This window comes from Alligator mississippiensis, chromosome 4 (genome assembly GCF_030867095.1).
Source record: "Alligator mississippiensis isolate rAllMis1 chromosome 4, rAllMis1, whole genome shotgun sequence".
NCBI lineage: Eukaryota > Metazoa > Chordata > Crocodylia > Alligatoridae > Alligator > Alligator mississippiensis.
The window spans coordinates 182,725,783-182,739,373 of record NC_081827.1 but is presented as its reverse complement, the minus strand read 5'-3'; the positions used below and the strand labels follow the sequence as shown (position 1 = coordinate 182,739,373).

The 13,591-nt window shown below is 43.7% G+C and overlaps 1 protein-coding gene across 8 annotated transcripts in view; it reads right to left on the bottom strand.

Moving 5' to 3' along the window:
• Window positions 1–8,344: 8,344 nt before the first annotated feature.
• Window positions 8,345–13,591, bottom strand: part of HDAC4 (histone deacetylase 4) — a 426,792-nt gene continuing 421,545 nt past the window's right edge. For all 8 annotated transcript variants that reach the window (XM_019492149.2, XM_019492145.2, XM_014594242.3 and 5 more), the window contains one exon: window positions 8,345–13,539. In XM_019492149.2, the coding sequence (XP_019347694.1) occupies window positions 13,500–13,539 (40 nt within the window). In that variant the 3' untranslated portion in view covers window positions 8,345–13,499. The remainder of the gene's footprint in view (window positions 13,540–13,591) is intronic.

Here is a 13,591-nt window from a genome sequence, read left to right as displayed (position 1 = left end):
AATCAAACAGGCGTGCTATTGCTTCTGGAACTTTTCCATGCAACAGACTCAAATCCCATCATAAAAACAAAACATATTGTTGGCACACCCTCAACAGTTGCCCCTGCTGGCTCTGACTGTATATTTAATGCTGGATCTGGCCAGTCTTCTTTTCCCTGTGACAGTCTCATGAAGACCCCAGGATAAAGCAGTCTGGATTTGTTGCCCAGGTTGAAAACTAACCAAAGCCCACCCTTGAACAAAAACACCACTTGCACCCATCATCAAACACTGTCATAATCACACAGCGGGGGCTTTTCTTCAAGCTAAAGAGACTCTTGAGCTCAGTGCTGTTGAAACCCAAGCTGCTGAAGATAGCAGGCATGCTGGGATCTACTGTAAATGTTCCATGCCATGTTAATTATAGCACAACGCTATTTTCCTTGGGATTAATAGATTTCTGGCTGTAAAAATTCCATGGCTAAACAGAAAGTTATTGGAATATTTGATTTCATGCAGAGGTCCCTGCTCCGGTGCCAGGGCTGTTTAGTTTAACCTTCCTGGAAGCAGGAGCCAGAAAGCTGGATTCCCCATTGCATTATGGCAGTTTTACATCTATCTGCCTGGTTACTAGCACATAAAACCAAAGTAATGGAGCATTAGGCCCAGAGCTTTAGTCAAGGTTCTGTGTTGGTGGATGGGAGAGGTGTTAGTGTTTCCAACACGTTGACGCTCAACACTGCACATGTAACAAAATAGACTGAGCCCCCAGGTTTGTGCATGCATTGCAAGGGCACACTCCCGTTGCAACGGCTAGGTTAGAATGTGAGGCATTGCCTTGTGGACAGCGAGAGACACATGGCTTCTTTGAAGGAATCACCATGTTTAAGCAAGCATATGCTATGGGAATGGTGATTATGTTTGAAAATCTCTTTTTGCTAAATTTACGAGCTGGGTTTGATTTTGCTATTGTTGATTTTGAGCGATACCTACTCCTGCGCAGTAGGGCTGTGCGAAATTTCGCCTGGCATCTTGTTTTGAAGCTGTTTCAATGCGTTTCAAGCTTGAAACAGCGAAATCAAAATGAAACAAAAGCCTTCGAAACAGCTTCAAAATGAAACAAGGGAACTCAAAACATTTTCAAAGTTTCAAAACATTTTGAGTTTCAAAGCCAAGCTTACTGGCTTCAGTGCTGGTCCCAGTTGGCAGCATCTGCCTCGTGTCATCCAGCAGGCAGATCGGGGGCTTGCCTACACCCCTGGGAGGGCTGCAGGGGCTGTGCCAGAGTCCTCCTCGGGGAGCAGGACCCCGATCTGCCTGGCAGATGACAGACTGGCGCTGGGCACAGCTCGCACCCAGCACCATAAAGACTGGTGCTGCCACTGGCCCCACAGCTCCTGTCACTCGGCAGGCAGATCAGGGGCATGCACCCCCGGGAGGACTGTGTCACAGCTCCCGTAGCCCTCGCAGGGGTGCCAGTGGGCCCGATCTACCTGCCGGCAGACAGGAGCCAGGTGCTGCTGCCTGGGGCTAGCGGGGCCGGGGCAGGTCAGCTTGTGCGGGGACCCGCCGCCCCAATCCTGATGGCAAGTCCTCCAATAACCCTGTGCCTATGGTAACCCCTATAATACCGTATGTCATCAGGAAAAAACCTGAGCACATCCCACCTACCTGTACCTGCCTGCCTACTCCAAAACCAGAAACATGCCAGTGAAGCCATTCTGGGAATTGTCCCCTTTTGGTTACTCTAAAGACTCTAGTCTCCATTGTGCCTGAGAAGCCTCTGAGCTGTGTACCTGACACAATTCTTGGTTTGGTGCGTACAGGCAGGAGTGGGAGGGTGAGGCGGGCTCAGGATCACACATGGCAGGACATGTTGCAGTGCTGAAATACCCATAGCCCCCCTCCAGTCTGGTGGGACTGTAGCTGAGACATCCTTGCTAGAAAAAACACATTTGCTGGCTTCTTTGGGTAGCTCCTTTCTGTTAAGAGTTGATGGGAACTGCTGTACAAAGAGCCAGGGGTTGATCCTGAAGAACAAGTGCAATGCTTTACATTACTGAATGCCAGAAATTAGTACTTAATTGACCAACCATTTGTTACCTATATGCCTAGTGGGAGCAGTAATCCAACACTTGACACAAAAATATAAATTGTCCAAATGAAGTGGAGGATTACTGATGGCAATAACTTTGGAACCTTGTGCTCGATCAATTCCAAGTTTACAGGAAGTGTTCTAGGCAGCAGTGGGTAGAGTCCCATAGAGCTTAGTAAGAATAAAAAAACTCACTGTCACAGGGGTGTAGGTTGTAGCTGTGTTGGTTTAAGGGCATAGGCAGACAAGGTTCTTTGAGTAAATCTCATATCGTTTATTAGACCAATTCAAATAGTTGGAAAAAAATTTCCTAGGAAGCGTTCAGGTTTAAACACCCTTCATCAGGCTGAGGAAGCATCACTGTTAGCACTTAAAGAGTTGCCCCTCAGTCTCACGGCTGAGTGCTACCTGCCAGCTGTGAAGCAGATGCCCACCCAGCAGCAAGAGGTAAAGAGAGAGGAATGTGAAGAGGGCTTGTTTTTCCCATCCTCCTTGCGTCTCGCTTCCCCCAAGTCTGCTGCTCCATGGGATGGAAGGAAGAGCATCAGGCCATGGACACACTACTTTTGTAGTGTTATACACAGTTACAGCGCTATAAAAAGCTAGCATACACATGAAATGGCTGTTTGTAACACCACACAAAAATGGCAGATCCACCACAAAACGTTCCTCTTTCAAAAAGGGGTTTCTCTGTAGTGCCACTAGTAGCACATGGGCAGTTACAGGTACCACTACAGGAAGCTCTTGAACCTCAGCATCCCAGCCCTTCGCTCTTCTTCTCTCCCATTCCAAGCTCTCCCAGGTGATGTGAGACCTCATGGAGCCCTGCAACTGCTACAGGAGCACTGGCAACAGCTCGCACTTCCATAGCGCTGCTAGCAGCCCTTGCCACCAACGTGGAGGGACCACTGGCAACAGCAGATGCACCCAGGATGGTGACCTTGCTGCCTCACTGACAAGCGCCTTTGGGGGGGGGGGGGGGGGGGAAGCAATGGAATGCTTAGCAGTGCTATAAATTAATGTGTGCCCACAGCCAGCAAGCATCATCTGTCCACCAAGCCCTTCTCATAGAATCATAGAAGTAGGGTCAGAAGGGACCTTGTAGATCTTCAAGTCCGACCCCCTGCCTGGGCAGGAGGAAAACTGGGCTCAAATGACCCCAACCAGGTAGGCATCAAGCCGCTTCTTAAAGACCCCCAGGGTAGGAGCCAGCACCACTTCCCTTGGAAGTTGGTTCCAGATCCTAGCCGCCCTGACTGTGAGGTAGTTCTTACGGATGTCTAATCTAAACCTACTCTCCAACAACTTGTGGCCGTTATTCCTTGTTATCCCGGGGGGCGCTAGGGGAAACAAGGTCTCCCCCAAACCCTTCTGGTCCCCCCTAGTGAGTTTATAGATGGTCACCAGGTCCCCCCTCAGCCTTCTCTTGTGGAGGCTGAACAGGTTCAGGTCCCATAGCCTCATTGTAGGGTCTGCACTGCTGTCCCCGGATCATGCGGGTGGCCCTCCTTTGGACCCTCTCAATGTTGTCCACATCCCTCTTGAAGTGGGGTGCCCAGAACTGGACACAGTACTCCAGCTGTGGCCTGACCAGTGTGGCGTAGAGGGGGAGGATCACCTCCTTGGCCCTACTTGAGATGCACCTGTGGATGCACGATAAGGTCCGGTTAGCCCTGCCAACCGTGACCTTGCACTGTCGGCCCACGTTCATCTTGGAGAAAATAAAGACTCCAAGATCCCTTTCTGCCTCCGTGCTCTCAAGAAAGGAGTTTCCCATCTTATAAGTGGGCTGCTGGTTACTACTGCCCAAGTGCAGCACCCTGCACTTGTCAGTACTGAAACGCATCCTGTTTTTGTTAGCCCACCCCTGCAACCTATCTAGGTCTTGCTGAAGTCTTTCCCTCCCTACTAGCGTGCCCACCTCACCCCAAATTTTGGTATCATAAGCAATTTTAAACAGGTTGCTTTTCACCCCGTCGTCCAAATCGCTGATAAAGAAATTGAACAGTGCGGGCCCGAGGACCGAGCCCTGGGGGACTCCGCTGCCCACTTCCCCCCAGGTCAAATATGACCCGTCCACCACCACCCTCTGAGTACGATCCTTCAGCCAATTCGCAATCCATCTGACTGTGTAGGCATCAATGCCACAGCCGCCTAGTTTTTTAATGATGGGGTGGGAGACAGTGTCAAAGGCCTTGCTGAAGTCCAGAAAGACTACATCCACAGTGACATCTGCATCCAATGCTTTTGTGACCTGATCGTAAAAGGCAATCAGGTTGGTCTGATGTGACCTGCCCCTAATGAAACACTGCTGGTTCCCCTTCAGCATCATCCCCGATGCCGGCCCATCACAGATGTGCTCCTTGATGATCTTCTCAAAGAGTTTCCCCAGGATTGAGGTAAGACTGACGGCCCTATAGTTGCCCGGGTCCTCCCTCCTCCCTTCTTTAAAGATGGGGACCACATTGGCTATCTTCCAATCATCTAGCACCTGGCCCGAGCACCACGAGCGCTCATAAAGCCGTGCCAGGGGCCCTGCAATAACCCCTGCTAGCTCCCTCAACACTCTGGGGTGGAGAGCATCTGGACCTGCTGATTTGAACACATCCAGCCCCTCCAGAAGCACTCTAACCCGGTCCTCCTCAACCTTAGGTCTGGAGGCGTTCCCCTCGAGCCCATCATGAATCACGGTGGGGGAGTCCCGGTCCCTGCACAAGAAAACGGAGGTGAAGCACTTGTTAAAGAGGTCTGCTTTCTCCTCTGGCGCAACCACCAGATTGCCCAGCGCATCTTGCAGGGGCCCCATGTTTCCCAGTGCCTTCTTCATTCTCCCTATATATTTGAAAAAGGACTTTTTATTATCTTTGATCTTGGACACTAGTCCTAGCTCTATGTCCGCCTTAGCTTTCCTAACAGCCCCACTACAGGCCCGAGCAGTGGAGGTATACTCCTCTTTGGAGATAGCGCCCCCCTTCCACAGGGTGTACGCTGCCTTTTTGGCAACCAGGCATTCCCGGACATCCTTGGTGAGCCAGGGGGGCTTTTGGGCACACTTGTCCCCCTTGCTTCTTGTTGGGATCGTCACCCCTTGGGCCCTGAGTATCGTCTCCTTAAGGAACGACCACTCATCTTGGGCACTGAGTTCCCCTGCCCTCGAGAACCCCAGCGCCTCTCCCACTAATCTCAACTCGTTGAAGTTGGCCCTCTTGAAGTCTAGGGCTACCACCTTGCTGCAGGCCCTTGTCACCCTGCGCTGGATGGTGAATTCCAGCAAGCGATGATCGCCATCACCCAGGTGGTCAAGGACCTGGAACCCCCTTACCAGATTATCACCTGTGGCCAGGACCATGTCCAACAGGGCATTTCCTCCGGTGGGACTGTGCATCTCCTGGGTTAAGTGGAGGTCCTGTATCTCGGCCTGGAACCTCCTTGAACGGTCTGACCTGGCTGACTGCTCTTCCCAGAAGATGTCCGGGTAATTTAGATCACCCATGACAACTACATCCCTTGCCTTAAGTGCCTCTGCAAACTGGCCCGAAGATTCCCGGTCCAGCTCCTCCCCTTGGTTGGGGGGTCTGTAGTAGACCCCCACCATTAAATCCCTCTCCCCCCGGCCCCCTTGTATCTTGACCCAGAGCAATCCTCATCCTCAGTAATTGTGTAATGCCACACCAAACTTTTTACACAGTGCTTTTCTATCAGGACATTTCCATGTCACTAGCCTAGCCTCCTTGGAGCTCTCGATTCCCTGCCATTTTCTTTTCGGGCAGTCGAGTGGCCACTTCCAGAGGTGCCTGTGGTTTGTGTGCCGACAGCACTCAGCATAAGCATGCAGTCAAGTGTGCAACTCCTCACTCATGAATTGCATTGCAGCAGGACTTAGAAACCCAAGAGGTCACAAGCACTTGGTCATGGGTGGGTCCATACATCTACCTTATTCAGAAATAGGCCAAGGCAAATCTCATGCACCTTAACTTTTTTGAGCTTTCTCTTGCAGTGCTTGGGAGCTACTCTTACCTTACAGGGGACAGGTAAGCAGTTGGTGGAGCATGAAGCAGCTCTGCCTACTTCACGTGAAGGCCGCTGGTTGATCTGAGCTGGGGACCTTACCCTGGGCATATAAGGTGGTACTGGAAGAAACATTGATTATACCCATTCGATCCCTCTCGCAGACATTTCTGTTCTTGTCATTGGCAGAACCATCCCCATCCCTTTTTATGGTGGTGATTCCATGGGTCCCAAAAAGCTAGAGTGCTTAGCCTGATGTGACATGATAAGCAAGCCGTAGGAAAATATATGGAGCCTAGTGCCTCGCTACCGTCATGAAGTTAATTCTCTGGATGCAGACACACTGTTGTTCACACAGTACAACAAGAGCCTCTAGCACACAAGCAATGTTTCCAGGCCAACTGCTGTCCTGGAGGGCAACATTAAGGGTGTGGGGTTGCCTCGTACACCAGATGATCTCACCTGCACCTTTCCCAATTTTCAGACATTTGGGGGTTTGTGTGTTTAGAAACAGGCAGGGCAGAGTTGTCCTCAAGCTTCATGTACTGTGAGCACTTGTCAGAAAGCCAGGATATGCATAGTTAAGGTACATGTGGTTTTGAACATCTCTGTACAGTGAAGCCAATTTCTATGTATTCAAAAATAATCTTGGTATTAAACATGAGGTGGCTAGACAGAAATTTAACTGGCATGGTTTAGTCAGGCACAGTCCTGCCTTGAGCAGGGAGCTGGGTTAAGTGACCTCTTGAGGTCCCTTCCAACCCTAGTATTCTATGATTCTTTTTATCTGTCTTCCCGGCTTTTGCCTTTTGCTGGGGTCATATTTTCAAAATCTTTTGTGCTACCATAATGACTGAAAGGTCACAGGATTCCAGGAGTTGGTGGCTTAATAAGAAATACCAACTAATATCACAAGATGTTGTATAATAGTGAGATAAAGCTGCACACATTTGCAATACTTCATATGCCTTGTGCAACAATCATAAAACTTTGGCATTATTAGTATAAATGTTAATAGGTTCTTTGGATCTTTGAGGCTCAAAGGGACTCTGTACATGCTGTCATCCCTTCTCTGGCAAAAGAGGCTGTTAATCCCGAGGGTATCAGGTGTTCCTTATTGTCCACTATACCAAACAGCCTGATAAGTTATGATGCTCCTCCTGGGATGCAGGTGACTGGGGTCCTAGCTCCAATCAGGCAGAGTGGGGAAAACAGGTTTCCACATCTCAGGAGTGTTTCACAACCAGCTGGAATATTGGCTAGCATGGGGTAGTGTTTTTGCTATTCTTACCACTCCCAGGAGACTGGGCTGACCCAAGTTGCATGCTTTACTCTGTGAGGGAGTTCTTGAATTGAGAGTTGCAAGCAGAGTGGCGTCCTTCTCTTGGGACAGGCTAGGCACCTCAGATGTTACAATGTTGATGCCAGTCTGTGTATTTAGTCTTCCTTATCTGCTTGCAAGAAGCCCACATTAAGTCCCATTACATATAGCATTGAAGTTCTATGCTTCCTCTGGAAGGAAAGTAGGACTCTCTGATAAGTTGTACATATCCTGAAAAGTATTATATACCCTGTTACATCTGAGTCCAGGAAGAAATAGAAGTTTGGATGCAGCTATTTCTAATATACTTTCTCACAGCGACTCTTAAGTTATAGCAATGTAAAGAAACAATTCATTCAAAACACTGAACTGAATAAATTGAAAACAAGCAGATATGGGTAAATCCCCTGCACTGATCTTTCCAGGTAACCCAGGAAAATCTTTCATTAACATCAGTGAGAGTTTTGTCTAAGCAAGGGTTGCAAGGTTGGGCCCTGTGGAATTGTTGCCATGAAGTCAATAATTTTAGTTGGAGTCACGTGTTCAGTACCACTTAATATTCTGTATCAGCATTTTAAGGCATGTATTTTCTGAAGATGTTAAAAGTGATTACTTAATCTGTTACCTTAGAAATGTATTCTTCCACCAATGCAGATTTCAATAGTTTCATTAACATTCCTTGGGGACTAGGGCCCTTAGAATGTGCTGCTGAAGCAAAATGGTGGGTTTAAAATTTCACATCAAGTTCACTAAGAGGTGTAACAAGAAAGAGACACTGAAATATTGGCAGAATAGTATAACTTCTTCTGTTAGACTAAAGACTATTTGCACAACGATTGAGTGAACTGCTATAGGTCTGAGGTGACACTGTAGGCTGATCCAAGCAAATAAACAGAAGACAATAGAAGACATCAAGAAGATCACTAACAGAAACAAAGTGGTACTATAATTAATGTTTTCTTTTTATTTACACCACAAGAATAACAAGTTGTCATAATGTGGTACAAAATACTGGACTCCTAATAAAGTTGAAATTGAAGTCGGTACAGTCAGAGAAAGACACCATTGGCCAGTTTAAAAAAAACAAAAACAAACAAAAAACAAAAACAAAACCCGAACAGAACAAAAACAAGAATGAGAAAACAAATTCCAACTCCACCAAGTAAAAGAAAGGACCATCAGAAAATTTTAGCACAAAGGATGCTACCATCACTTAAAGTAGGGTCCATACAATAAGAGTGAAATTGTGTCTCAATTACAGAGTAAACCGGTAGCTGCTACCAATGGTGACATCATACTGAGCATGTATAGGTATAAAGTAGAATATAATATAGTTACAACTTTTTGATACTACATATCTGTAATAAGCTCTTGGGTGAATAATGTTTCAACCCCCCCCTTTATATATATATTATATATATAAGTTTGTAATCCTCATAAATTGGAAAATAGCGCCTCCACTATGGAGCACAGAAAAGTGTTAATTTATTTTCTTTCAATAGGATACTTTTTCATCAATATCAAAGACAAAGTGAAACTGAGCTGAGAACGAGCTCAACTTCATCACAATGAAGAAACATTTTTCCTTTTGATGTAAAGTTTTGTTTTAAACCACAGTGCTTGCACAGTACACGACTGTTTAAAGTGAAATCTAGTGATACATCATTTAAAAGTAATTAAAAAAAAGTTAACACAGCTGTGCTGGAGAGTTAACTCTTTAAATTCCTCATGATTTATTTTCTTAGAATTAATGACTACACGTGTTGACAAACTGTTGCACCCAACCTCCCCCCACCCTTCCGGCAAAGAAAAATAAACCCCAATCAAATTAAAAAAAGATGACAGGCAGTTTACTTTGTGTGTTCTGCGTAGTTTCCCTAAAAACACTGTTTCCACATAAATACAATAAACTCTATTATTGGTAAGTCACAAGTGCTAGATAAACTTTTTTTTTTCTTAAAATGAGAAATGTTTAAGTAGTCCTTTTTATTTATTCATTTTTTTTACAATAAAAAGCACAATTTCTTAAGTTCAGTAAGACGCAATTTTTTTTTCCACTCTCCTTCCTTTTTGTATACATGTTTGACAGAAAAATGTCCCAACTTTTGTCTCTGCAAATGCCATGAGAGGGAAAAAAACAATTTTATTTTCTTTTTTCAAAGCTGCCAAGTTTGGCGTGCAAAATCTGTATACAATATAAAGACATGCCAACCTTACAGACCATGCAACCTCAAGGTGTAGGAAACTTAAAAAAATATATTCATATATATTTATATATATATTTATATATATCAATGCCCATAAAACACGTGGGCCCAAAAAGTTTACAAAAGGAAGAATGGAATGAATACAGGACTGCGACTAATAAAAAAGGAATGTTTCATATTGAAAGTAAAAAACAAAATGATCAATTGTGTACTGCAAACTGGGACTCACTTCTGTGTAAGACCATTCTAAGATGTCCTTTCCTTTCCAGACAGGTCAAAGAAACAAAACTGCTGATATTCTCCTGGGCCACCCCCACTGGCTTGGAAGCCATGTGATGCGTTGTGGTAGAACAACCTCTGGTCTCTTGCTGGTGGAGCTCAGGTGCATCATACTTGGGTTCAGAAGGTGACAACTAAGGAAATGGAAAAAATGCTCACTGGATCTATCTGCACATGCACCTTTTTGCTGGCTGCTCCTGAGAGTTTGCTAGCATCCCCCTCAGTCCCGGCTGCCCACAGACCCAGGCAGAGCAACACTTTGAGCAGCCTTCTTGAAAAAGAGGCTGAAGGCTCAAGGGGTGAAAAAAATAAAACAGGTGGTCTCCAACACAAGGGCCCCCTTTCCATTCTGTCTGCACCAGTTGATGGAGCACCCAGACTTGACCCACTGAGTGGGGTCGTGTAAGAAATGTTTTAACAGATCCAAGTGATCTGGACTTTGGAGTAGACCGATGAGTCTTGGTAAGTCTTTCCATTGATGGCAATAAGTTAATGAAATGATTTAAAAAGAAATGGACAATGCCTCTTGAAAGTGAGGAGATGGAAGGCTATTGAATATTTCAGGCTACCCCTACACTAATTTAAAAAAAAACTTCAATCTATCAGTAAGTCTTCTCAACGGAAGAGGAATACAAGAATGTTTTCCACAACTAATATTGAAAATAAGTGTTAACACAACATAAAATGGTTGGGGAAGGATGGAGATAAAATGATCATGTATATATTGATATTGCCAACATTTATAAATGGGAAAACTACTCTGTATATGAAATCACAAGATTCCACAGCCAAATTATGTTTTAGATCACAGCAGCAAAGTGGTCATTTAAAAACCAATGTCTCCGTATACATTATATTTTTACATTTGAACCTTACTGTCAGAATGTGCTGAAGACCGTTGTACTAGCCAAAGCTATTCATAACTGTAAATGTACTTGGGTTAGCAAAAACTCAAATACAGTAGTGTTTGTTTTAAAACAAAGCAAAGAACCCTCTTGTACTTGCTTATATGTGTGGTATGTTTCAAATTCTTTCCACAAGTCTGAATTCAATAAGTTCTGCATGGACTGAAAACGGCTACTTCAAGAACTGGAAAATAAGTTACTACAAAATGACCCTGTCAGTTGTCATAATAACAAAATAAAATAATAATAATAATAAAAACCCTTGGTTGCTCAGCTGAGTAATCCGTGCTATCTTACACTGCTTTTCAATGGTACATGTGTCAATATAGTCTCCACTAGCTGTCTAACTCCACAACCCAAGGATTAGCTGCTTCTACTGAGGGCCATCTTCAAAATATAACAGGGAAAAATAAATGAGTCTGTAGATTAAAACTCTCGCCCAACAATGACATCCTCTTAAAAATAAATTTAAAAAAATATCTTTGCAGGAGTAAAGTTACAGTTTTAACAACAAGGGTGGTTCAGAAAGAAGTTTAACAGGTATGAATGTGGGCGTGTGTGTGAGAGAGAGAGGGAGAGGGGTGGTGGGAGTGGGAGAGAATGCTAGTTGCCCCAGTAGTGTCTGGCAAGCCTTCAACATGGTAGCTACTAATGCCATATATAATCCTCACTACAATCCACATGGAGGATATGATACATCACTCGTTGTAATACTACTATGTTTAAGGTAAGAAAACTCCTTATTTTCTTTACATAGCTATTATGACAGAACTGAGGAAATATACAATCGTTGGTATCATTATACAAGAGAGACCATCAGATTCCCCTCTTTCGTTAAATGCACGCTTTCTGAAAATAAAATTTTGACACTGCAACAACTCCTTACGCCTGCAGAAAGCTGCTCACTGTACAAAAGACTAAAAAAATATCAGAAAATAATGTACAAGCAAGAAATTAGGGAGAAAAAAGGTTCAGACATTGTTACCGTTTGGAAAAGCAATTGCCTAATGGAAAATAAATGTAAGATTCACACAAACAAGGCTTCTTTAGGGTTTCTGTGAAATATCAATATAAAAATTAACAGCAAATTCATAATCTTTGCTATAAAAACTCATTTCTGTTAGAAAAGGATCAAAACTAAAATCTTTAAATTAAAATACAAATGTGTAGGGTAGTTGCCAGTGGCTAATGTGTTGGTGTTCTGAAAACTTTTCAACCTACAGTTTGAAAATGCATGAGTTTCAAACAAGATCCCTTTCCAAAAGCACCTTTACATTCCAATTCACAAATCTTTCACTAGGGACCTTTCAATGGCTGAATTTATTTATAATCTGCATTTATTATATATATTTTTCTATAAATGCATTATAAATATTTTATCAATAATTCATGAGAATCAGGTTTCTAAACTTGGAATACATTTGGAATATACATTATACATATATATATATTTATACCTAACAATTTAAGCAATATCTCATGCTAGTTGCTTTTAATAAAAAGCATTCCAATCTTAAAACTGCATTTGTGTCTATTACATGCTTCAACAACCAAATTGATAAGTTCAATTACTAGGTAATGTATGAGAGAGAAAAACATTTGAAAATGTTTTTAAAATTGTTTGAATTTCAAAGACCCAACAGTATTTGCCACTTTCTTGGCAACTACCTTATTTTTTTTTTAACAACAATAAAACAAAAACAAAAACAAAAAATCCAAGCTTGTAGACAGTTTTGGAGACACTCTATTCAGCTAATGCCTGCATTCCATAATCATGCCAGCACAAGTGAAAAAGTCTTCCTTCCTGATGGCAGTTCTTAGCTTTCCCAGCCAGAGGAAATCTATTCATGAACTGCTGCTGTTTTTTCTTAAGGCATTGTTCCTCAAACTTCAGAAAATCCAGCTGCCCCAAATCCATCAGATTAATTGAAAAAAAGGCACAAACTCATCTTCAGATGGCTTTGGAGATACTAAAGCCGAACTCCTTCTGGACTACCATTTCCCCTTCTTTTTTTCTTTCTAATTTTGTCTTTATATATATCTATATGTGCATATATAGATATCTATAAAGGCTAATTCTGGTTCCCACTCTGTCCTTGTTAAAAATACACCATCTCACACTGTTCTGGTTTTAATGAGAATGTCTTTCACTCACAGGCAGGCAAGAGCCATTAAAAAAAATCCAAGAAACACAACTACAAGATGGGTCGAGTGGTTCAAACAGAGATTGCTGAGTTGTGGATAATCAAATTGTAAGCACCAGTTTTAAATGAAGGTGTGTGTGTGTGTGTGTGTGTGTGTGTGTGTGTGTGTGTGTGTGTGTGTGTGTGTGTGTGTGTGTGTGTGTCCGTGTATTGTTGAATCTTTGATTTTTGTTTTTAGAAAAAAATTGGCAACTCTGCCAGAGACTTCACAGGCTTCATTCCCCTTTCAGCTTCCACTGAGGAACAGAGGAGAGTGCCTGGCACGTGTTTGTCCATAACATTGCTGCTCTTCACCAGCATTTTTCCTTTTCTGCAAGTATATACTGCATACGTGTATATATAACATGGAGAGATTTTTCTGTTGCTTTGTTTTACACCTGGTTGTCCTTTTGCATTCTGGAAGAAAACCATGACAGGACGCAGGAGTAACAAGAGAAAACTTCTTGGCAGAGCTTCAAGACAAGGACGAACAAACAGGAGAACTCCAGCTCAGAATGAACGCTACAGGGGAGGCTCCTCTTCCATGGGTTCATCATCTGGTCTGTAAGCATTTTCACCCAAAGGAGGCGGGATGGAGTACAGAGGAAGAAAAA